At 47.7% G+C, this 25,070-nt stretch overlaps 1 protein-coding gene across 3 annotated transcripts; it reads left to right on the top strand.

Moving 5' to 3' along the window:
• The first annotated feature begins 1,552 nt into the window (after window positions 1–1,552).
• On the top strand, window positions 1,553–24,429 carry OTULIN (OTU deubiquitinase with linear linkage specificity). Of its 3 annotated transcripts, none has more exons than XM_064160778.1 (8): window positions 1,555–1,978; window positions 3,843–4,169; window positions 9,044–9,120; window positions 13,205–13,299; window positions 15,613–15,756; window positions 19,415–19,540; window positions 20,520–20,789; window positions 22,687–24,429. In XM_064160778.1, exons 1-8 carry the CDS (start codon window positions 1,791–1,793, stop codon window positions 22,879–22,881), a joined length of 1,422 nt encoding a protein of 473 aa, XP_064016848.1. In that variant the 5' UTR covers window positions 1,555–1,790; the 3' UTR covers window positions 22,882–24,429. The 3 variants fall into 3 exon arrangements, with proteins under 3 accessions (XP_064016849.1, XP_064016848.1, XP_064016850.1); XM_064160780.1 differs by having other exon boundaries at window positions 1,902–1,978; window positions 3,847–4,169; XM_064160779.1 differs by lacking the exon at window positions 19,415–19,540 and having other exon boundaries at window positions 1,553–1,978.
• Window positions 24,430–25,070: the final 641 nt, after the last annotated feature.

Below are 25,070 nucleotides of genomic sequence, written 5' to 3'. Positions count from 1 at the left end.
GCACCTACAGGATAGCCAAGGGATCAGGCCCAGCCAGCATGGGTTTAGGAAGGGCAGGTCCTGCCTCACCAACCTGATCTCCTTTTATGATCAGGTTCCTGCCTGGTGAATGTGGGGCAGGCTGTGGATGGAGTCTGCCTGGAGTGCAGCAAAGCCTTTGACACTGTCTGCCACAACAAGCTCCTGGCAAAGCTGGCAGCTCCTGGCTTGGACAGATTCACTCTGACATGGATCAGGAACTGGCTGGATGGCTGGGCCCAGAGAATGGTGGTGAATGGTGCCACATCCATCTGGCAGCTGTCACTAGTGGTGTTGCCCAAGGATCAGTGCTGGGCCTGATCCTGTTCAATCTTTATTGATGATCTGGACCAGGGGATTGAGTCCAGCATCAGTAAGTTTGCAGATGACACCAAGCTAGGAGCAGCTGTAGGAGATCCCTGCAGAGGGACCTGGCCAGGCTGCATGGGTGGGCAGAGGCCAATGGGGTGAGATTTAACAAGGCCAAGTGCAGGATTCTGCACTGTGGCCACAACAACCCCAAGCAGCACTACAGGCTGGGGACAGAGTGGCTGAGAGCAGCCAGGAGGAAAGGGACCTGGAGAGGCTGGTAGAGAGTAGCTGAACAGGAGCCAGCAGTGTGCCCAGGTGGCCAAGAGAGCCAATGGCATCCTGGGCTGGCTCAGGAACAGTGTGGCCAGCAGGACAAGGGAGGTTCTTCTGCCCCTGTACTCAGCACTGCTCAGGCCACACCTTGAGTGCTGTGTCCAGTTCTGGGCTCCTCAATTCAAGAGAGATGTTGAGGTACTGGAAGGTGTCCAGAGAAGGGCAACAAAGCTGGTGAGGGGCCTGGAGCACAGCCCTGTGAGGAGAGGCTGAGGGAGCTGGGGGTGTGCAGCCTGCAGCAGAGGAGGCTCAGGGCAGAGCTCATTGCTGTCTGCAGCTCCCTGAAGGGAGGCTGTAGCCAGGTGGGGTTGGTCTCTTCTGCCAGGCAAGCGGCAACAGAAGAAGGGGACACAGCCTCAAGTTGTGCTGGGAGAGGTCTAGGCTGGATGTTAGGAGGAAGTTCTTTGCAGAGAGAGCGAACAGAGGAACTCAGGTTTTGAATGTGTCCAGAGGAGACCCCACAAGCTCCCTAGCAGCCTGTTCCAGTGTTTTGTCACCTTCACAGCGACGAAGTTTTCCTTTAAGTTCACGTGGGTCCTCCTGTGCTCCATCTCCCATCCACTGCCCCTTGCGGACACCTCATGGGACAGCACCGCGCAGAGCCTGGCTCCACCCTGCTGGCACTCACTCCGTACGTGTTTATAAACACCAGTGAGGCCAGCCCTCGGTCTCCTCCAAGCGGCAGAGAGCGAACCTGGCACCCTAACCTACCACCGAGGCGACCACCTGCCGCCGCTGGGGGCTGGCGGCTCCGCGCCCGCTCCCGGGGCGGGCTCAGGCGCAGGCTCTGGCGAGCCCGCGCAGGCCGAGGCTGCGCAGCATCCCCGCCCGCCCCGCTGCCCGCTGTGCCCGGCGCCCTTCGCCCCGCGGCGGCGCAGCGGCAGGGAGGCGGCGAGAGAGCCAGGCCGGCGCTAGCTGTCATGCGCGGATGTTGTTTCCGGCGCTGCCCGCAGGCGGAAGCGGCTGCGCGGCTCCGGCGAGCTGGGCTCGGTGCTCCTGCGGCCGCTGCCCGGGCGATGGGCGCGCTCGGTGCCTGTGGGCGGCCGCTGTAGCTGGCCTGCGAGCTGTGTGAGGCCGCTTCGGCAGCGGTGGCTTCGGCCCGCGGTGATCATCCCGGCCCCGCCGGCATGAACAGCGAGCGGAGGACGGGCGGGGGCCCGGCGAGAGGAGGCGAACTGCGCGCCCCACACGACCCTGGCGAGCGGGCGACAGGAGCAGAGGCGCCCTGCTGCCTTCGGCGGGGTGCTGCTGCTGCCGCAGGCGGTCCGGAGCGGAGTCGGGTCCGCGGTCCTGCGGGACAGAGGGAGCGGGGAAGGTGAGGCCTCGGCTGCCCTGCATGCTACCCAGTGTGCGGTGGGTGGTGCATTGCACGCACCCTGCTGCGCCCTTCTCTGGGAGGGGGGCTGGAAGTAGCTGCACAAGCACCCGAGTGCAAGGTCCTGCAGCTGGGTGGAGGCAATGCCAGGCACAACTCCAGGCTGGGCAGTGAGTGGCTGGAGAGCAGCCTTGAGGAGAGGGACTTGGGGGTGCTGCTGGGCGAGAAACCCAACGTGAGCCAGCAGTGTGCACTTGCAGCCCAGAAAGCCAAGCAGAGCCTGGGCTGCATCAGGAGAAGTGTGGCCAGCAGGTGGAGGGAGGTGATTCTCCCCCTCTGCCGTGCTCTGCTGAGACCCCAGCTGGAGTACTGCATCCAGTTCTGGAGCCTCCATTACAAGTGGGATGTGGAGATGCTGGAGTGTGTCCAGAGCAGGGCCAGGAGGATGCTCTGAGGGCTGCAGCAGCTCTGCTGTGAGCACAGACTGAAAGAGTTGGGGCTGTGCAGGCTGGAGCAGAGGAGGCTCCCAGGTGACCTTCTTGTGGCCTTCCAGGATCTGAAGTGGGCTACAAAAAAGCTGGGGAGGGACTTTTTAGGCTGTGAGGGAGTGACAGGACTGGGGGGAATGGAGCAAAGCTGGAAGTAGGTAGGTTCAGATTGGACGTGAGGAGGAAGTTGTTGGTGATGAGAGTGGTGAGAGGCTGGAATGGGTTGCCCAGGGAGGTGGTTGAGGCCCCATGGCTGGAGGTGTTTGAGGCCAGAGTGGCTGAGGCTGCGGCCAGGCTGATCCTAGGGTAGGGTGTCCCTGGCCGTGGCAGGGGGGTTGGAACTGGCTGATCCTTGTGGTCCCTACCAACCCTGACTGATTCTGTGATTCTAAGCTGTGTGGCCCTCTTCATGAGTGGGACATATTGGCGTAGAGCAGGGCTGAAGTGCAGAAGGATGGTAGCATCTGGAAAAGAAAGATTTCTGGTGTGGAAGGCTTTAAACTGAAAATAGAAATGTACCTTTTTAAGGTGTGGATAGTGGCTCTTAAAACTGTCAGTTCTGAAGTGACAGGCCTGGGCAGCAGTGATAAGAACTGTGTAGCATAAGAACATGGCTGCCACAAAGCACTGACTTTCTGTTAATCCTCTGTTATTTAGGTGATAATGAAAGTGGTCAGTAAGGGCCTCAATTCTAGCATTGGCTGTTGTGGTTGAGGAACTGTCACAGATTAGCCTTGGGAAGAAATTAAATTGGTTGACTAAGAAGATGAATTTTGAAATGTAGAATTATAGAATCAGTCAGGGTTGGAAGGGACCACAAGGATCATCTAGTTCCAACCCCCCCTGTCACAGCCAGGGATCAGCCTGGCCACAGCCTCACCCAGCTGGGCCTTAAACACCTCTAGGGATGGGGCCTCAACCACCTCCCCCAGCAACCCATTCCAGCCTCTCACCACTCTCATGCTCAACAACTTCCTCCTCACATCCGGCCTGAACCTCCCCACTTCCAGCTTTGCTCCATTGCCCCCAGTCCTGTCACTCCCTCAGAGCCTAAAAAGTCCCTCCCCAGCTTTTTTATAGGTCCCCTTCAGAAACTGAAAGGCCACAAGGTCACCTGGGAGCCTCCTCTTCGAACTGCACAGCCCCACTCCTTCAGTCTGTCCTCATAGCAGAGGTGCTGCAGCCCTCTGAGCATCCTCTTGCCTCTTGAGTGCTGTGTTAACAAAATTATTCTGGATTTTGTGCCTGCTTTTGAGTAATCTTAATACTTTGTGAATCCTTAAGAGTATAGCTGCTGAGCTAGTGTATTTTTCTGAAAGACATGCTGTTACTGTTCTGTGAGAGAGACTTTTCATGGGCTTCTCCATTCTTCAAAGCCAGGATAATTTCCAAGGGTGGATGACAGAAGCAGCCAGCCTTCCTGCAGGTGCAAAACAGATGCAGAAAAAAGTGAGTGTTGCCATACACTTAATGAAGCCTGAAAGGGAAGTCCATGTTCCTTCTAAGAAACTTGCTTCAGCTGCTGCCAAGAAAGAGCATCCTACAGCAGAACTAAAGGAAGACTATGTACATGGAAGTACTGGGAGAACTGAGAAGACAGATACTGTTAAATCACTTGTGTCAGACCAGACTGCATCTAGAACTTGTGAATTCTATTTACCTGTGTCTTGTGATCCTTCAACAGTGGAGTCATCTGAGGACAGGTGTGGATTTATATTGTTTTGATACACTAAGAACTTGTCTGTAGAAAGGGATACTTTTGGTTTGGAGCACTGAATTTCTTGGCCAAATGTCATAAGTGTCTTAGTGAAATTGGCTTAAATGTCAAAACTTAAAATTCTGTCCTTCATTTTTACATCAGCTGCCACTTGACATATTCATTCTACTGATCTAATATACCTATACCGGAACTATTAATAGCAGTGAGCTTAACCTGAGATGAAAAAGAAATATTTGTCCTTTTCATAGAATCATACAATCCACCAGGTTGGAAGAGACCTCCAACTTATCCCCCAGCCCAATCCAGTCAACCAGACCATGGCACTAACTGCCTCATCCAGGCTTTTCTTCAGCACCTCCAGGGACGGTGACTCCACCACCTCCCTGGGCAGCCCATTCCAATGCCAATCACTCTCTCTGCCAACAACTTCCTCCTAACATCCAGCACAGACCTCCCCTGGCACAACCTGATGCTGTGTCCCCTTGTTCTGTTGCTGGTTGCCTGGTAGAAGAGCCCAACCCCACCTGGCTACAGCCTCCCTGCAGGTAGTTGCAGACAGCAGTGAGCTCTGCCCTGAGCCTCCTCTTCTGCAGGCTGCACACCCCCAACTCCCTCAGCCTCTACTCACAGGGTTTGTGTTCCAGGCCTCTCCCCGGCTTTGTCGCCCTTCTCTGGACACCTTCCAGCACCTCAACATCTCTCTTGAATTGAGGAGCCCAGAACTGGACACAGCACTCAAGGTGTGGCCTGAGCAGTGTTGAGTACTGGGGCAGAATAACCTCCCTTGTCCTGCTGGCCACACTCTTCCTGATGCAGGCCAGGATGCCATTGGCTCTCTTGGCCACCTGGGCACACTGCTGGCTCCTGTTCAGCTACTGTCTACCAGCACCCCCCAGGCCCCTTTCTTCCTGGCTGCTCTCAGCCACTCTGTTCCCAGCCTGTAGTGCTGCTTGGGGTTCTTGTGGCCAAAGTGTAGATCCCTGCACTTGGCCTTGTTCAGTCTCATCCCCTTGGCCTCTGCCCACTCATCCAGCCTGGCAAGGTCCCTCTGCAATTGATAATAATGATAATAAATAGAAGACTTGAGCATTGTTTTTGCTTTTGTATGGTTGGACTTGATGATCTATGAGGTCTCTTCCAACCCTGATGATACTGTGATACTGTGTGATACTGTCATAATAGCAGGACTTCCATACCTGCAAAACTGTTAGTATGAAACTATTTTTTCCCTGCCCTTCACTCCCTCTTAATTTTGCTTCCTGTTGTCTTAACTTGTTATAGTTTTGGTTTTTGTGGTGGTGTGACTTTCTTTTGGTGTCTGCTTTTAAAATGCAAAGTGTAGGATATACTTTGTTTTGCCATCTTTGGTTCAGTAGAATGTGATTTACTAGTTCAACAATGTGTTTTCACACACAACTATGGACTGTTGCTCATGCATGTCTTAATTAATGTGTTCTATGTATTATTTTCACACTTGCCAAATATTAATAGGGGAAGGCTTTTGTTTTCATGTGCTTGTTCCCACAGATTTAAGCAGTTGCCATGCTGGAACGGTGTTAAAGTGCAGTTTCAACTATGAAATGAGAGTGCCTGTGCAGGTGGATTGCATCTGGTTTTTGTCTTGTTTTCAGTGCAACTCAGTTACTTGGCTAATGCTTGATGTTAAATCTGTCATGCTCTGGACCTGTTGGTTCTGTTTTGTCAGCTCCCAGAAGGAAGACCTGGCAGTATCATAGAGAAGGAGCATCATGCTGCTTACTCTGCACCAGACTTAGAATCATAGAATCAACCAGGTTGGAAGAGACCTCCAAGATCATCCAGTCCAACCTAGCACCCAGCCCTAGCCAGTCAACCAGACCATGGCACTAAGTGCCTCAGCCAGACTTTGCCTCAACACCTCCAGGGACAGTGACTCCACCACCCCCCTGGGCAGCCCATTCCAATGCCAATCACTCTCTCTGACAACAACTTCCTCCTAACATCGAGCCTATACTTCCCCGGCACAGCTTCAGACTGTGTCCCCTTGTTCTATTGGTGGTTGCCTGGGAGAAGAGACCAACCCCACCTGGCTACAGCCTCCCTTCAGGTAGTTGTAGACAGCAGTGAGGTCACCCCTGAGCCTCCTCTTCTGCAGGCTGCACACCCCCAGCTCCCTCAGCCACTCCTCATAGGGTTTGTTGAGCAACCCCACTATTTTACTGATCTGAGTACTTTTAGTATGTTATAACTTAAATATATTTGAGGATGTATCCCAGGTAATGCCTCCTCCAAGTAGTGCTCTGCCACTTCTCATGGCATTGTGCTCACGTTCATGCTCCTGGAGGGGGACTCTTGCTCTGTATTTTAAATACTTTGTGTATAGATAGGCTAGGTAGCAGATCACTACTGTCAGATAGTGAGTTGCTTTTGTTGTTTGCTTAGCATTTTCAACTGTATGAGATGGATTGAAAGTCTTTGTGCCCAGGTGGGCAGGAGAGCCAATGGCATCCTGGCCTGAATCAGGAACAGTATGGCTAGTAAGGGAGGTTATTCTTCCCCTGTACTCAACACTGGTCAGGGCACATCTTGAGTGCTGTGTCCAGTTCTGGGCCACTCAATTCAAGCGAGATGCTGAGGTGCTGAAAGGTGTGCAGAGAAGGGTGACAAAGCTGGGGAGAGGCCTGGAACATAAACCCTGTGAGGAGAGGCTGAGGGAGCTGGGGGTGTGCAGCCTGCAGAAGAGGAGGCTCAGGGCAGAGCTCATTGCTGTCTAAAACTACCTGAAGGAAGACTGTAGCCAGGTGATGGTTGGTCTCTTCTACCAGGCAACCAGCAACAGAACAAGGGGACACAGCATCAAGTTGTGGCAGGGGAGGTCTAGGCTGGATGTTAGGAGGAAGTTGTTGTCAGAGAGTGATTGGCATTGGAATGGGCTGCCCAGAGAGGTGGTGGAGTCCTTGTCCCTGGAGGTGTTGAAGCAAAGCCTGGCTGGGGCACTTTGTGCCATGGTCTGGTTGACTGGCTAGGGCTGGGTGCTAGGTTGGACTGGCTAATCTTGGAGGTCTCTTCCAGCCTGGGTGATTCTATGATTCTTCACAAACCTTAATGGACTGTAACCTCTGCTGAGAAGTAAGATTATATATGGACATGAGGGTTTACCCTGTGGCACAGTGTGACAAGGATAAGGCCTTGGCATAAGTATTTCTGTGATTTTCCTTCTCAGCAGGTTGTACTCTTTATGGAGTGCTGTGTATAATGTCTACTGTATTGATTATTTCTCTTTTTTAATCATTATTTAATATTGTCAAGAATCAGATTTCAAGCAGCTGTGTAAACATCCAGGAAGTCCATTTTGAAAGCTGAAGGCTTGAACCTTGATTAAATTGTGGGTTGGTGACTTCACAATAGAGGACTGTGTTAACAGTTCCTGCTGTTAACCTCTGTTTCGTCTTTATGCTAAACATTTTTTTGCAAGGGAAGTATGTGCAAATGGGTTACCATTTGAAAGCTGTTTAATATTGTGATGGTTTGGGTGTTACCCAGCTTCCACACTAAAGAAAAATCACCCAGACTAGGCTCAGTCGATGTGAACATTGAATGAAACTTTATACTTACAGCTCAGCACAATACACAGGCAGGTATTTACAATATCACAATATCACAGTATTATCAGGGTTGGAAGAGACCTCACAGATCATCAAGTCCAACCCTTTAGCACAGAGCTCAAGGCCAGACCATGGCACCAAGTGCCACATCCAATCCTGCCTTGAACAGCTCCAGGGACGGCGACTCCACCACCTCCCCGGGCAGCCCATTCCAGTGTCCAATGACTCTCTCAGGGAAGAACTTTCTCCTCACCTCCAGCCTAAATCTCCCCTGGCACAGCCTGAGGCTGTGTCCTCTTGTTCTGGTGCTGGCCACCTGAGAGAAGAGAGCAACCTCCTCCTGGCCACAACCTCCCCTCAGGTAGTTGTAGACAGCAATAAGGTCACCCCTGAGCCTCCTCTTCTCCAGGCTAACCAATCCCAGCTCCCTCAGCCTCTCCTTGTAGGGCTGTGCTCAAGGCCTCTCCCCAGCCTTGTCGCCCTTCTCTGGACACACTCAAGCATCTCAATGTCCCTCCTAAACTGGGGGGCCCAGAACTGAACACAGGACTCAAGGTGTGGTCTAACCAGTGCAGAGTACAGGGGCAGAATGACCTCCCTGCTCCTGCTGGCCACACCATTCCTGATGCAGGCCAGGATGCCACTGGCTCTCTTGGCCACCTGGGCACACTGCTGGCAGCTAGAGACAGAAATAGACAAGTTCAAAAGTAATACAGAAACACAGCAGCCCTCCCAGAAACCAGAGTCCCCAGGAGGGGCTCCCAACCACCCTTCCACCTTCTTCCCACCCTTTTACCTTACCCCAGACTTTGCCTTATGTTCAAGGTGAGTTTGGAGGGTCACCCAGGGGGGTTAGGGGACAGAAGGATTAGTCAGGCAGTAACTTAGGGAGAGAAGTGCATGCAGCCCAAAAAGCCCAGAGAGAGATACTCTCTTACCTTTGTTTATGTTCTTGTTTTTACCTATCTCAGCAAGCCTATGAGTGCAGCAGCCATCACCATTGTTTCCTTTTCACAGCCTATCATCTAAATTCTTCTTACCAGAAGAAGGGCATGGCAGGGGAGTTGGAACTAGATGACCCTTGTGGTCCCTTCCAACCCTGACTGATTCTATGAGAACTCTTGTTGTTTTATGAAAATGTGTAAGGTGAAAAGCCAACAGACTTGAAAAATTACTTGGAGAAAGATTTAAGTACTTGCTTGTGGTTGTAAAAGGGAGAAAGGGACTCAAGTCTGTGCTGTTACTTGATGTGTGTACTGATTTTTTGTTGCAGTGGGGAGGAGGACATGTATCGTGATGCAGAAGAAATAGAGAGAGAAAAAGTCTTACTTTGTCAGACGAGCTCTTCAGGTAGGTCTGAACTTTGGTATTTTAAATACAGTTCACTGAATTTGTGATGCTTTGACACCCTCATTATCAAGGTCTTAGTACACGAATGTCTGCAGTAGGTGTTATTTGTTGTGACTTAGTACAGTGTAATGCACAGAAAAATCCTATTTCTGTAAAACTATTTGCTCTTAAAGCCTGGCTGAGGCACTTAGTGCCATGGTCTAGCTGATTGGCTAGAGCTGGGTGCTAGGTTGGACTGGATGATCTTTGAGGTCTCTTCCAACATGGCTGATTCTGTGATTCTATGATTCTTAGTATATTTTTCCCCTGATTCTATACCTAATTTACAAAGGAATATGAAACCTTTGGAAAGCATTCTTATGTGTCAGGGCTTGGAAATGGGCCAGCCACTAGATAAATGACAGGTGCTCTCCATTAACCCCTCTGCCCTCCTAAAGCTGAAGAGAAAGGGAATAAGGGGGAGAGACTTATGGTTTGGAAAAGAAAGGTAAAACTACTTTAATGAAAAGAATAACACTGAAATGAAAGACCCAACAAACCCAACATAAGCCCCAGTCCGTGATGGCAGTGGTGTTGCTGTCAAAGCATGCACTCTTTGCAGGCGCTGGCGAAGCCCCAGGCTAGGCTCAGAGGCAGACAGGAACTAGATTCAGGATCTGTGCTAGTTTGAAGGCAGCTAGAATGTTTTGGTGAAAAAAAGAACTAGATTCCAGGCTGTGAAAGGAAAACAGTGGTGATGTCTACTTCCCTCAGAGTCTTGCTGAACAAGAAATGAAAACATTAAATAACACTCTCATTTTTTTTCTCTCTCTCTTGCTTGGGCTGCTGGCTGAGCAACATCTTACTCCCTAACCTCACCTTCCATTTGGGCTAACCCACTTTGCTTCTTTAACCTCTGGCCGAACCTCAGTTCTTCTTTAGGACTGGGGTAAGGTTGAGAGGGGCAGGGGGAAGGTGAAGGGGTGGTTGAGAGCCCCTCCTGGGGACTCAGGTCTCTGGGAGGGGAGTTGTGTTTCTGTATTACCTTTTACCTTGTCTATTTCTGTCTATAACTGTATATACTGTAAGTATCTGCTTGTATATTGTGCCAGCTGTAAATAAATAGCTTCATTCACATTTCCAGAGCCAGCTGAGTCTAGTCTGGGTGATTTCCAAAGTGGGGGGGGGGCAGGGAACACCCAAACCATCACAGTTCTGAAACCGGATTCAGGAACTCTTGGGTCAGAAGTGTGGGCAGAATGGACAGAGTCCTTCTGGGACACAAGCTGTTGAAGAAGACACTTGCCCTTCGTGGTCCCTCAGCTTATACCAAATATGATTTATGTATATGGAATGGAATACCTGGTTGGTCAGTTCAGGGTTGCCTGAGCTGTCCATTCCTTGCACATGCAGCTTTTTTGCACCCCTCATGCAGTACACAAGATTTGGCAGTGCTCTTGGCTTGCATGCCTGCCCTGGGTGCTAACTACAAACACTGAGCATTAGGACTACTAGAAGCAGACAGGGTCAGTGAAAACGTGCTGTTAGTTAGAAGAGGCTGAGCTCAACTGTAAACATCACTGAACAGAATTAGTTCTGTTCTAATTCAAACCAGAGCACCTATGTTGTAAGTACCCTGTTTGAGAATTACTGATTTAGGACTATTATAGCAGCATCTGTGTCTGGGATCCCTTGGTCACCTGAGTGCAATGTCTTAGTTCTAGTTTAAATTTCCCAGAGACTCAAATATAGTTAATAGAACCAATAACAATTTCTAGGATGCCTTCTTCCTCCTTCTTTCCCAAAGAAAAGGAATTGGATGTAGAGAGGAAAAGGTAAAGCACACCCAAATAAAGAATCTCACTTTGATTTTGGAAGTTAAAAGAAGAAAACTGTGACAATAAATAAAAGATATTTGAGGTAGGGAAGTTACAAAAGGTATAGGGAAGGGAAAAACAAGATATAAAATATGTAAATAGAGCCAGATTTGATGGCAGTGGTTTGTCTGCCTTGTGGGTTATGGCCACGTGGTGAAACAAAGAGCAGCAGGAAACAGGATGGTGATGCTGGCAAGCAGGGAGGTGGGGAGAGAGAGAAGCAGGAAGATCCTCTGGTTTTGCAGGGATCTTAGACAGGCAGTGGGAGTGGGCTAACCACCACACCTGGTAGTGTTCAGACCCAGCCCTGAGGAGGGGTCAGGACCACTTCCCCAGGAAGGTTAACCCTTTACATGCAATCTGTATTGCAGTGGAGGCTTGTCATGGGTTGAGTTCAACCTGCTGACGTGTATTCAATAGCACACTGCAGTCATGCCAGCTTCAAAGTGAAAGTGGTGGCAGGAGCAAAGTATCACGGGCCTTGGAATTCAGATTGTAGCATGAGAGGCTTCCTGTAGGTTAGGGAGAGCCATGTTATTCCTTGCTTCTGCTGCTGCTTTTGCTAAGGTGATTGTATAGTCTATGATCTCGTTAAAATTCCTTACCTCAACTCAGAGGGGGCTTTTTGTGCTACTTTCCCTCCTGTCTGTGGGGAGAGGGCTGTCTTGTGAGCACAGGCTGTATTAACCTAGGACAGGGCTGATGGGGTTCCAAGAGCAAACTGTTTCTTCTTTCCACTATTATTTCAAGCTTATTCAGAAAGATCTGTGTGATGGTTTGGATGTTCCCTGCCCCCCCCCTACACTTTGCAAAATCACCCAGACTAGACTCAGCCAAGCTGGAAATTGAATGAGGCTTTATATTCATAGCTTAGCACAATATACAAGCAGGTATTTATAATATATACAGGTATAGACAGAAATGTACAAGTTAAAAGGTAATGCAGAAACACAGCAGCCCTCCCAGAAACCAGAGTTCCCAGGAGGGGCTCCCAACCACCCTCCCACCTTCCTCCCACTCCTCCACCTTACCCCACATCTTGCCTTATGTTACAGGTAGTCCTGAGGGTTGGCCAGGGGGATTAGGAAGCAGGTGAATTAGCCACACAGACAGCAGGTTAGGTTAGAGAGAGGTGCAGCCCAGAGCCCAGAGAGTGACTCTGTTGTCTATGTTTGTTTTCTTGTTCTTACCCACCTCAGCAAGCCTATGAGTGCAGCAGCCATCACCATTGTTTCCTTTGCACAGCCTATCAGCTAATTCTTCTCACCAGAGCATTCTAGCTAGCTTCAAACTAGCACAGTCTGTTACCTGTCTCTCTTACAGTCTGAAAGAAGAACAGAAATTTTAATCAAATATTTTTCTGATTGATAAGAAAATAAAGATTATTAATTGGCAGAGTACCAATTACTCTTTTTCAGGGGAGAGAAGCAGTATTTTCTCTTCTGTTGGACTGTATAATTATTTTTATTCACTTACCATTTTTAGAGCAAGTGGGACTTTTATCCCTCTGATGCTAATAATTAGTAGTCATGCTGCCAGCCTCCTTTTCAACTCATGTTCTATAGTCATAGATTGAATTTAGAAATTCAGTGCTTTTTTGATGTTGTTCTGTTTTATAGTTCTGGATATTATGTTACATATTGTACAGTGTGGCCAGCAGGACAGGGAGGTTATTCTTCCCTTGTACTCAGCACTGCTCAGGCCACACCTTGAGTGCTGTGTCCAGTTCTGGGCTCCTCAATTCAAGAGAGATGTTGAGGTACTGGAAGGTGTCCAGAGAAGGGTGACAAAGCTGGTGAGAGGCCTGGAGCACAGCCCTGTGAGGAGAGGCTGAGGGAGTTGGGGGTGTGAAGCCTGCAGAAGGGGAGGCTCAGGGCAGAGCTCATTGCTGTCTACAACTACCTGAAGGGAGGTTGTAGCCAGGTGGGGTTGGGCTCTTCTGGCAGGCACCCACCAACAGAACAAGGGGACACAGTCTCAAGTTGTGCTAGGGGAGGTCTAGGCTGGATGTTAGGAGGAAGTTGTTGTCAGAGAGAGTGATTGGCATTGGAATGGGCTGCCCAGGGAGGTGGTGGAGTTGCTGTCCCTGGAGGTGTTCAGGCAAAGCCTGGCTGAAGCACTTAGTGCCATGGTCTGGTTGATTGGCCAGGGCTGGGTGCTAGGTTGGACTGGATGATCTTGGAAGTCTCTTCCAATCTGGTTGATTCTGTGATATTCCATTTTGACAGAACAGAAACTAAGTGTTGCACCTGAAATGGACATCATGGAGTATTGCAGAAAAGAATGGAGGGGAGATACACCAGTAGCAAAAAAGATGAGAAAGGTATTAGTCTCTTTTTGTTGTCTTTTCTTCTGTGTTGTTTTCATTGCTACGTTTAGTAGGCAATTTCTAGTAGGAGCAATCTTTAAAATGGGAAATGTAATAAGAGTGTTTTCTAGTGTCTGGTCTTAGAAATGTATGTCAGCTGTGTGATGGTTTGGGTGTTACTTCAGCAAATCACCCAGACTAGGCTCAGCCAATCTGGAAATTTAAGAATGATGCTTTATACTTACAGCTCAGCACAGTATCCAAGCAGGTACTTACAATCTAAACAGCTCTAGACAGAAATAGACAAGTTAAAAAGTAAGACAGAAACACAGCAGCCCTCCCAGAAACCAGAGTCCCCAGGGGGGGCTTTCAACCACCCTTCCACCTTCCTTCCACCCCTCTGCCTTATCCCAGGCTTTGCCTTACGTTCAAGGTGAGTTTGGAGAGTCAGCCAGGGGGGTTAGGAAGCAGATGGATTAGTTAGACAGCAGGTTAGAGAGAGAAGTGCAGCCCAAAGCTAGAGAGCAAACTGTGTTTTCTGTATTTATGTTCTTGTTCTTATCCATCTCAGCAAGCCTATGAGTGCAGCAGCCGTCACCATTGTTTCCTTTTCACAGCCTATCAGCTAATTCCTCTCACCAAAATAGCCCAGCTAGGCTCAAACTAGCACAGCTGGAAGACTCTTTTGCTCACTTTTTTTTTAGTAAGGCTACTTGTTGCTAGTGCAGGATTTTGGTCATTACTGTCTTCATTACTGTTTTTGGCTGAAGTTTTAAATTCAGTGCATTGCCCAAAATTGGCAATTTTGAGGGCTGTGGAAGTGGCAGAGCAGATAATGAAAATTTTTGGCCAAAGGGAGATGAGTTTCTGTAAACAAAAAGATCTGTGTGATCTTCAGGTAATTAGTAAGGGGAATATGGATTTGAAGGGTGGATTAACTGAAGAGATGTATTGAGCTTGTTAATCAAATAAATACCACAACCAATTATCTGGTTGTCTGTCTTGTTTGTTATTTAGGAGAGTGAAAAAAATTGGTGTTTTTTTCCTGGGATGCTTTGGGTGTTTCCCACCCCCTTACACTTAAGAAAAATCACCTGGACTAGGCTCAGCCTGTCAGGAAATTGAATGAAACTTTATATGTACAGCTTAGCAGAATATACAAGCAGGTCTTCAAGCAAAGCCTGGATGAGGCATGTAGTGCCATGGTCTAGTTGACTGGCTAGGGCTGGGGCATAGGTTGGACTGGATGATCTTGGAGGTCTCTTCCAACCTGATCGATTCTATGAATCTGTGATTCTAAATACACAAGTTGAAAAAACTAATACAGAAACACAGCAGCCCTCCCAGAAACCAGAGTCCCCAGGAGGGGCTCCCAACCACCCTTTCATCTTCCTCCCACCCCTCTACCTTATCCCAGACTTAGCCTTATGTTCAAGGTGAGTTTGAGGGGCTGGCCAGGAGGGTTAGGAAGCAGATGGATTAGTCAGGCAGCGAGTTAGGTTAGAGAGAGAAGTTCCTGCAGCCCCAGAGACAGAGAGCAAACAACTCCCTTATCTATGTTTATGTGCTTGTTCTCAACCATCTCAACAAGCCTATGAGTGCAACAGACATCGCCATTGTTTCCTTTTCACAGCCTATCAGCTAATTCTCCTCACCAAAATATCCCAGCTAGGCTCAAACTAGCACATCATAGTATCATGCTGTCACTAACATTAATTACTGGGTAAGGAGGGAACAACCACCCTTTCACCTTCTTCCCACCCCTGATACCTCTGTTTGTGTTCTTGTTCTTATACCTCTCTGTGTTATCTGCGTTTGTGTTACTGTTTTTGTGCCTCTCAGCAAGCCTATGAGTGCAGCAGACGTCACCATTGGTTCCTTTGCACAGCCTTTAATCTAATTCCTCTCACCAGAATATCCCAGCTAGGCTCAAACTAGCACATGCTGTCACTAACATTAATTACTGGGTAAGGAGGGAACAATCACCCTTTCACCTTCTTCCCACCCCTCTTATCTATGTTTGTGTTCTTCTTATCCACCTCAGCAAGCCTATGAGTGCAGCAGCCATCACCATTGTTTCCTTTGCACAGCCTATCAGCTAATTCCTCTCACCAGAATACCCCAGCCAGGCTCAAACTAGCACATTTCCATGTATAATTCGTGACAAAAACATTTGAGCTTCCAAAATGGGTATTGGATCGTAACTTTTGTTTCCAGGGAGCATTAGCATTTGGATGATAATATTCCTGTTTATTTTGTGGTACCAATTTAGGATCTTAAAATGTTTTCATAGTGCTTTCCTGATATTTGGACTTTATGTCTTTCTAGGGATATGAAGCAGTGGCTCAGAAGTTTCAATCGATAAGGAGAGTCCGAGGTGACAACTATTGTGCTCTCAGAGCAACTCTTTTTCAGGCACTAAGCCAAGCTACCCAGTTACCAAGCTGGCTGCACAGTGAGGATTTCACTATGGTATGTTCAGACTCTGATCCTCTGACATTTGGTCAGAATCTACACTCCACTGTTTTGTAATTTTACTATATGGTATCTGTGTTGTGCTATATATGTTCACTTCTCAATATCCTGTGAATTGAGAACTCATCATGTTCAGTTTTAGTGTATATTTACAGTGAGCCTTTCACCTTGGAATTGAGTCCAGTTCTGATTTGTGATGTATAAATCTTAATGTGCTGCTTACACACGGTAGTGTGACTTGCCTCTCTTCACCTTGCCCTCTTGGCTTTGTCTTACTTCATATGATATGACGGTAAGAGGTTTCAGAGAATCACAGACTTTCATAGATTGGCAAAGTCCTTCAAGCTCATTCAGTCCAATCATTAGTTTCACACTGACAAGTCCCTGACTAAACCAAAGCCCTCAGCACAACATCTCATCACTAGGAATTGCTATGGTTGGAAAGGACCACCAGAATCAGCCAGTCCAACCTTCATCCCAGCAACCTTCAACACCAGACCATAGCCTCAAGCACCACATCCACTCTCCCTTTAAACACCTCCAGGGATGGTGACTCCACCACCTCCCTGGACAGCCTGTTCCAGTGCCTGAGCACCTGCTCAGGAAAGAACTTCCTCTCAACAGCCAACCTAAACCTTCCCTGATGCAACTTGAGGCCTTTTCCTCTTGTCCTAGCATTAGTAACTGGGGAGGAGAGGCCAGCTGCAACCTCACTACAGCCTCCTTTTAGGTAGTTGTAGAGGGCAGTAAGGTCCCCTCTCAGCCTCCTCTTCTCCAGACTAAACACCCCCAGCTCCCTCAGCTGCTCCTCACAGGCCATGTTTGCCAGACCTCTCCCCAGCCTCGTTGCCCTTCTCTGCACCTGCTCCAGCATCTCAGTGTCCCTCCTGTGCTGTGCTGACTCAAACTGGACACAGTACTCGAGGTGTGGGCTCACAAGTGCTGAGTACAGGGGCATGAGCACCTCCCTGCTCCTGCTGCTCACACCATTGTTGATGCAGACCAGGATGCTGTTGGCCTTCTTGGCCACCTGGGCACACTGCTGGCTTATGTTCAGCTGCTGGCCACCAACACCCCCAGGTCCTTTTCTGCCAGGCAGCTCTCCAGCCACCACTCCCCCAGCCTGTAGGGCTGCTGGGGGTTGTTGTGGCCAAAGTGCGTGACCCAGCACTTGGTCTTGTTAGCCCTCATGCCATTGGCCTCAGTCCATGGCTCCAGCCTGTCCCAATCCCTCTGCAGGGCCTTCCCACCCTCCATCAGATTGACATTTCTGCTTCATTTGGTGTCATCTGAAAACTTACTGAGGGTACATTCAGTCCCCTCAGCCAGGTCACTGATGAAGAGATTCAACACAACTCGCCCCAAAACAGAGCCCATCAAAAGGGATGGTAATAAGGTAAAAAAGAACACAGGCAACTTATCTAAACATGTTTGAAAAAACATCAGCTTTTCAGAATGACAGTGGCATTCCTCTCTGCCATATGTGGTTTCTGGAGATCTCTCTAGGGATTAACAATGGGATGCTACAGACTTTTCAGAAAGCATTTATTACCCATGTCTTTTATGTTACTCAAAATAAGCATAAAAGTGACTCCAACCTGACAGGAAGACCAGTTCTTAGGGAACAGTGATGGTAAGCAAAGCAAGGTGTCTTAATAAGAGTAGAGGAAAAATACTTCTGGAATTGTCTTGCACCAACAATTTCTATTTGCTGGCATCAGTGAATATGTAAGAAACTGCCTGTAAGGAAGTGGCCAGCGTCAGGGGCTGAAGGTTCCAGTTGTCGAGGTTGCTGCTGAAAGTGCAATTGATGAACATAGAATCATCAAGGTAGGAAGAGACCTTCAAGATCATCCAGTCCAACCTAGCACCCAGCCCTGGCCAATCAACCAGACCATGGCACTAAGTGCCTCATCCAATCTCTTCTTGAACACCTATAGAAATGGTGACTCCACCACCTCCCTGGGCAGCCCATTTCATTGCCTCTCTCTGTCAGGAACTTCCTCCTAACATCCAGCCTAGACCTCCCCAAACACAACTTGAGACTGTATCCCCTTGTGCTGTTGCTGGGTGCCTGGCAGAAGAGACCAACCCCACCTGGCTACAGCCTCCCTTCAGGTAGCTGCAGACAGCAATGAGGTCTGCCCTGAGCCTCCTCTTCTGCAGGCTGCACACCCCCAGCTCCCTCAGCCTCTCCTCACAGGGCTGTGCTCCAGGCCCCTCACCAGCTTTGTTGTCCTTCTCTGGACACCTTCCAGCACCTCAGCATCTCGCTTGAATTGAGTGGCCCAGAACTGGACACAGCACTCAAGGTGTGGCCTGACCAGTGCTGAGTACAGGGGCAGAAGAACCTCCCTTGTCCTGCTGGCCACACTGCTCCTGATACAGGCCAGGATGCTTTTGGCTCTCTTGGCCACCTGGGCACACTGCTGCCTCATCTTCAGCTACTCTCTACCAGCACCCCCAGGTCCCTTTCTGCCTGGCTGCTCTCAGCCACTCTGTTCCCAGCCTGTAGTGCTGCTTGGGGTTGTTGTGGCCCAAGTGCAGAACCCTGCACTTGGCCTTGTTCAATCTCATCCCATTGGCCTCTGCCCATCCATCCAGTCTGGCAAGTTCCCTCTGCAGGGCTCTCCTACCCTCCAACAGCTCCACAGCTGTTCCTAGCTTGGTGTCATCTGTAGAACCCTACACTTGGCCTTGTTAAATCTGTGCTGTGTTGTAGGGTAGCAGCCTAGGCAGAATCTCGTTGCAGTAGCTTTTGGTATAACTTTAGAAGCCACCTTAAAATTTCTCATTTTGCTCAGTAATTGCTGAATAAACTTCTGATACATTCTTGTAATTGCTATAAAAATGATTCTTACTGAAATGATTCTTACTGCAGCAGTTTATTGTAAAATATTCCCTTGTTAAAAAAAATCTCCCAGCTGATAGCCATCTTCACATTACCAAACTGATTTATAGAGGGAAATGTGTCTGTCAGCTGGTAATTAACTGCTTTTAAAACAGACAGTTTACAACTACAAAGTAAGTCAGTTGAAGTGTATAAAGTATTAATGCATCAAAGATGCATTAACATTTGAGATGTTGAGATACTGGAACCTGTCCAGAGAAGGGCAACAAAGCTGGTGAAGGACCTGGAGCACAGCCCTGTGAGGAGAGGCTGAGGGAGCTGGGGGTGTGCAGCCTGCAGAAGAGGAGGCTCAGGGCAGAGCTCATTGCTGTCTACAACTACCTGAAGGGAGGCTGTAGCCAGGTGGGGTTGGTCTCTTCTGCCAGGCAACCAGCAACAGAACAAGGAGACACAACCTCAAGTTGTGCCAAGGGAGGTCTAGGCTGGATGTTAGGAGGAAGTTGTTGTCAGAGAGAGTGATTGGCATTGGAATGGGCTGCCCAGGGAGGTGGTGGAGCTGCCATCCCTGGAGATGTTCAAGCAAAGCCAGGATGAGGCACTTAGTGCCATGGTCTGGTTGACTGGACAGGGCTGGGTGCTGTGTTGGCCTGGATGATCTTGGAGGTCTCTTCCAACCTCTATAATTCTATGAGGGGTCATTTTAAGGTGCAAAATGTTTATAAATAGATGTTAAGATGTGTAAGTTGTTGGCATTTCCTGCCAAGACTTCTGCCTCATGCTGCCTTCCCTTCTCTCAACTTCCAGCTTTCTGAAAACTTACTGAGCAAGTACGACTGGATCAAGCAGTGGCAGCTGAAAGAAAAACTGGGCAGGAAGATGGGAAAAATAAGTGATGAAATAAAAGAATATTTAATACTTCTAAGGAAAAAGGTTGGAAATGCATTAACAGATGAATATTTTACCTCTGTTGTATTGATTTGAAGGAATTATGTCTGTTATGCATCAGTGCTGTTGCTGCCTTGAACAGGTCACGGAAAGAACTAAACCAAATCGAGTCATGGTGAAGTAGTTTCAAAGTAGTTTTTGTTCCATGTTTACAGACTTTTGTTCTGGATCAATCTAAGTGCAAAATGATTGTGCCCTTTCAGTGTTCATCCTGGCTTCATGCTTGAAACTCTGGAACCTATTTAATAACTTTTCAGTTGTTCCTTTCTTACTGGCCATGCACATTGTCTGCTTTTAAAAGTTTTAAAGGCTGCATTCTAGCAGTTTGATGCCTCAAATGAAATGTGCATTCTGAGTAACAAATGTAAAGAATGATGAAGGATACAGGATTTATCACAGTATCACCAAGGTTGGAAGAGACCTCACAGATCATCAAGTCCAACCCTTTACCACAGAGCTCAAGGCCAGACCATGGCACCAAGTGCCACATCCAATCCTGCCTTGAACAGCTCCAGGGATGGCGACTCCACCACCTCCCCAGGCAGCCCATTCCAGTGTCCAATGACTCTCTCAGGGAAGAACTTTCTCCTCACCTCCAGCCTAAATTTCCCCTGGCGCAGCCTGAGGCTGTGTCCTCTTGTTCTGGTGCTGGCCACCTGAGAGAAGAGAGCAACCTCCTCCTGGCCACAACCTCCCCTCAGGTAGTTGCAGGATGATGCAGGAAACAAGTTATTACCCTTATTGCTTATTGGCAATATTTGGCCTGTGTGCAGCAATTTCCAGCATCCTTTTTTGGTTTGCTTAAGGAGTAACTTAAGCAAAATCAGACTAATTGAACCTGACAGCACTGTAGCTGTGCAAATGTTCTTGATTGTGTGTAAAAAGACACAGAGTCCCTCATAAATTTAATTCAGTGCTGGCTATTGCTGCAAGATGTGTGTGTTTTTGTTCTCTTTTTTCATAGTGGAAGAATATAAGTGAAATCAAAGGTCCTCTTGAGAAACAAGAAGCTTGTGATAAGTTGTTTAAAAATGAAGAGGAGGAATATAGCCTTTTTGAAGCACTGAAGTTTTTGATGCTTAACACTGCTATCAAGCTATACAACGATGATAAAAATGGCATGAGAGTTCCTGTCTTCTCCTGGTTGCTGTTTGCACGGGATACATCCAGCAACCCTTGTCAGTTAATGCATAATCACTTGAATCATATTGGTCACAGTGGAGGCCTTGAACAAGTAAGCATGAGTGTTGTTTTCCTGCTTTGGAGATTTTAGTTTCAAATGGTTTTACAAAGCAAGCAGCTTTTCTTGGATTAACTGTAATGGTCTAATGTCTGCTCTTTTGCTGGGGAAAAATACAGTGGAACTGCTTGCTTTGTAGTAGAAGCCTCTGAAGGCCTTTTAAACCTTTTTTGTAGCCTGGCAGCTGACACTTGGGTAGCATTCTTTGAACGTATGGTGTCCTACTCACAGTAACATTTGTATTAGTCTCTTAATTGTTAAGGGCTTACAAATATGATGATGGAAGCTAGTATTTAAGTTATCTTGAAGGTCATTTGTAGTGCCTGTACTGGGTGAATTCTGATAAACTGAAGACGTTGCAGAAGTGGTATCACAGTATCACAGTATCACAGTATCATCAGGGTTGGAAGAGATCTCGCAGATCATCAAGTCCAACCCTTTACCACAGAGCTCAAGGCCAGACCATGGCACCAAGTGCCACGTCCAATCCTGCCTTGAACTGCCCCAGGGACCTCCCCGGGCAGCCCATTCCAGTGTCCAATGACTCTCTCAGGGAAGAACTTTCTCCTCACCTCCAGCCTAAATCTCCCCTGGTGCAGCCTGAGGCTGTGTCCTCTCGTTCTGGCGCTGGCCACCTGAGAGAACAACTTCCTCCTGGCCACAACCACCCCTCAGGTAGTTGTAGACAGCAATGAGGTCATCCCTGAGCCTCCTCTTCTCCAGGCTAACCAATCCCAGCTCCCTCAGCCTCTCCTCGTAGGGCTGTGCTCAAGGCCTCTCCCCAGCCTCGTCGCCCTTCTCTGGACACGCTCAAGCATCTCAATGTCCCTCCTAAACTGGGGGGCCCAGAACTGAACACAGTACTCAAGGTGTGGTCTAACCAGTGCAGAGTCCAGGGGCAGAATGACCTCCCTGCTCCTGCTGGCCACACCATTCCTGATGCAGGCCAGGATGCCACTGGCTCTCTTGGCCACCTGGGCAGGATTCTCTGTCTAAGGTAGCTTTTGTTTAGAACCTTGTGCTAGTTTGAAGCAGGGTAGAATGTTTTGGTGAGAGAAAGTAGATAATTGGCTGTGAAAGGAAAAGAATGGTTGTGTCTCCTTCCCTCACAGTCTCGCTGAGAGCTATGGGAACAAGAAAGTAAACATTAGATAACACTTTTTGCCATTTTTCTCACTCTGCTTCTGGCTTCGAACTGAGCCTCATCTCCCTAACCTCACTGCCACTAACCTTGCTTCTTAACCTCTTGCCTGAACCTCTCTTCTTTCTTTGGACTGGGGTAAGATTGAGAGAGGCAGGGGAAAGGTGCAGGGGTGGTTGAGAGCCCCTCCTGGGACTCAGGTTTCTGGGAGGGGAGTTGTGTTTCTGCATTACTTTTCCCTTGTCTATTTCTGTTTATAACTGTATATACTGTAAATATCTGCTTGTATATTGTGCTAGCTGTAAATAAATAGCTTCATTTATATTCCCAGAGCCCATCTGAGTTAGCTGGGGTTCTTTCTAAAGTGCGGGAGGGCAGGGAACACCCAAACCACCACAAACCTATACCCTACTAGGCTGTTGTTTGGTCTGAAGAGCTTCACATTAAAGGTGTGTGGTCTTAGAGGAGTGTGGTTGAGATACTGAACTGGAGTTGCTTGTATATATATATGCATTCTCACATCATATTTTCTTCCTTAAAAAATTACATCTAATGAGTATTACTTGAGAATTCTTACAAGAGAAGTCTTACCTAAAATGTATGTTTGAGTATTACTTGAGAATTCTTACAAGAGAAGTCTTACCTAAAATGTATGTTTGAGTATTACTTGAGAATTTGTTCAAGAAAAGTCTTTTATAAAATGTATGTTTCATTTTACACATCACATCTCTGCTTTTCTTCCCAATGTAGGTGGAAATGTTTCTCCTTGCCTATACCCTGCAGTATACTATCCAAGTGTATCGACTCTATAAGTACAGTACGGATGAATTCATCACACTTTATCCCAATGACCCAGAGGAGGACTGGCCTGTGGTGACTCTCATAACTGAAGATGACAGACACTATAATATTCCAGTCAGAATGTGCCAAGAGACTATGCTGTAACAACTGATTTTTGGCAGACAAACCTGTGCTGCTTATTGAGTCTTCCCAGTGCTATTCTGAAGCAAGACGGTGATGAAATCTGCATTATTAAACCTACAGCACTTGAAATCCATTTTGGAAGTTTACATCTGAAACAAAATATCACATAAGCAGCAGCTTAAAGAGTAGAACATTTGCAAGTATAGCTCTTGTTGCCCATTAAAAAGAAAAGGAATCTTCTGCAGTCTTTTTGAAAGGGAATGAAGAAGATAGATGGTACTCTGTAGTAAGGCAGAAGCTGGCCATGTGCTCTCTGAAATAATAAGGTGATGATGAATTGGCTTTCCTGGAAAAGTAAGCTGAGAGTATTCTGACTACTTCTAATGCAGATTAGAAGTGAATCCTGGGTGTTTTGGGAAGTAGTTTAGTTCTTTTGCAGTTTGAATTTAATGCCTGCCATGAGTTATGCTGTAGGAGATACTACTTAATTTTTTCTAATGCTTTGGTGTGTTTTTCCTGACCTGAATGTCAGATATTTAGAAGCCAGGTTGTCTGTTACACTGAAAATGAAGAGGTTTTCTCCTTTCAACTTGAGAGGATCATGGCAAAGAGACTTGATAATAAGGGAGTACAAAAGTTTTTTCTTAGTAGGGCACAAATTCAAAACCTGCCCAGTCTTCCCTCTACAGTTGTGATAGCCCATACAAGGCAACCAAATGCCCAGCAGCTTCCATGCCTGTTCCTCTCATGCTAATCCTCACTGATAGCTGCTGTGGGGAACATCAGGATTTGAATATGCCTAGGGAGTGCAGCAGGTGGAAGTAAACTGGGTGTGGTGCCTCCACTCTTGGGAGGGCTGTGTGTGAGGTTCTTTCTGCTTAGAATTACTTAACGTTGGAGGAACACAGAATATAGCTGGGACTGGGAGTGCTGACATGCCTAAAAGCAATTAATCATAACCCCCTTCACCTCTGAGCTTACAGTGGAAGTGTGCCCTGCACTCGATGGAACATCATTGCCTCTACAGTTGTGATAGCCCATACAAGGCAACCAAATGCCCAGCAACTTCCATGCCTGTTCCTCTCATGCTAATCCTCACTGATAGTTGCTGTGGGGAACATCAGGATTTGAATTTGCTTAGGGAGTGCAGCAGGTGGAAGTAAACTGGGTGTGGTGCCTCCACTCTTGGGAGGGCTGTGTGTGAGGTTCTTTCTGCTTAGAATTACTTAACGTTGGAGGAACACAGAATATAGCTGGGACTGGGAGTGCTGACATGCCTAAAAGCAATTAATCATAACCCCCTTCACCTCTGAGCTTACAGTGGAAGTGTGCCCTGCAGTTGATCATCTTGGAACAACAGAGTGAAAGTTTATTTAAATGACTTGCTGGTTTATACAAAACCCACACCTTTCACCCAAATATTCTAGAGGAAACAACATGCAAAAAACTTCTGGCATGTAGAACTTCTGATTCTTTCTGGTTTGTATTATGTTGTGGAGTTTCTGATTTATGAATGTGAATTAGATTATTATAAATCATAATCTAAAATATACTAATTTTCTTATCAAACTATTTACAGTTCCACCTTTTTAAAGGTTTGGGTACTGAGCTATGGCTGTCTTAGGCACAGAATAGGCTGCAATGAACAAAGCCATTTATAACAAGTAGAAAATGAAACTACAAGGAAATGAAGGAAGGCTGTAATTTTAAGGGCAGTCACAAGAGGGACTCCCTCGACTCACAAATGGAGCAGAGCCCAAAATGGGAGCTTCAAAGAATTTCTAATCAAATTCCTCACAAAAGGAGAATCAGAGTTAGAAGACATGCTGGCATCTGGCTATTTGCCTCCCCACCAAAACCCTATCTCTGGTACTAAGAAGGGGGTTTATGCCTGGACATAGAGAGGCACATATTGTATAGGGTTAACACTCCAGGGGGAGTAACCCTGAACCTGACCCTAGGGGTCTTGACCCCTCCCCAGGTGTGGGTCTGAACACCACCAGGTGGTGGTTAGCCCACTGCCCCTTCCTGTCCCATAAAATGAGGGGGACTTCTGTTCCTCTCTCTCTGCACCTCTCTTCGCACCTCTCTGCATTTCCCTGCATACCACGTGGCAGACAGGAGGCAAAGCATCACAAACTCAGGTTGTATTTCTACATTCTGGATTTTGCTATTTTCCCTTCCCTATCCTTTGTAAACTTCCCTACCTC

This window comes from Pogoniulus pusillus, chromosome 21 (genome assembly GCF_015220805.1).
Source record: "Pogoniulus pusillus isolate bPogPus1 chromosome 21, bPogPus1.pri, whole genome shotgun sequence".
NCBI lineage: Eukaryota > Metazoa > Chordata > Aves > Piciformes > Lybiidae > Pogoniulus > Pogoniulus pusillus.
The sequence above is the reverse complement of the archived record's forward strand: the minus strand, read 5'-3'. Positions and strand labels throughout refer to the sequence as shown.

Coding starts and splice junctions, on each gene's coding strand:
- OTULIN (XM_064160778.1), top strand. CDS start 1,791: ATGAACAGCGAGCGGAGGACGGGCGGGGGCCCGGCGAGAGGAGGCGAA. Junction 9,121..13,204: donor TTGTCAGACGAGCTCTTCAG/GTAGGTCTGAAC, acceptor CCATTTTGACAG/AACAGAAACTAAGTGTTGCA. Junction 20,790..22,686: donor ACAGTGGAGGCCTTGAACAA/GTAAGCATGAGT, acceptor TTCCCAATGTAG/GTGGAAATGTTTCTCCTTGC.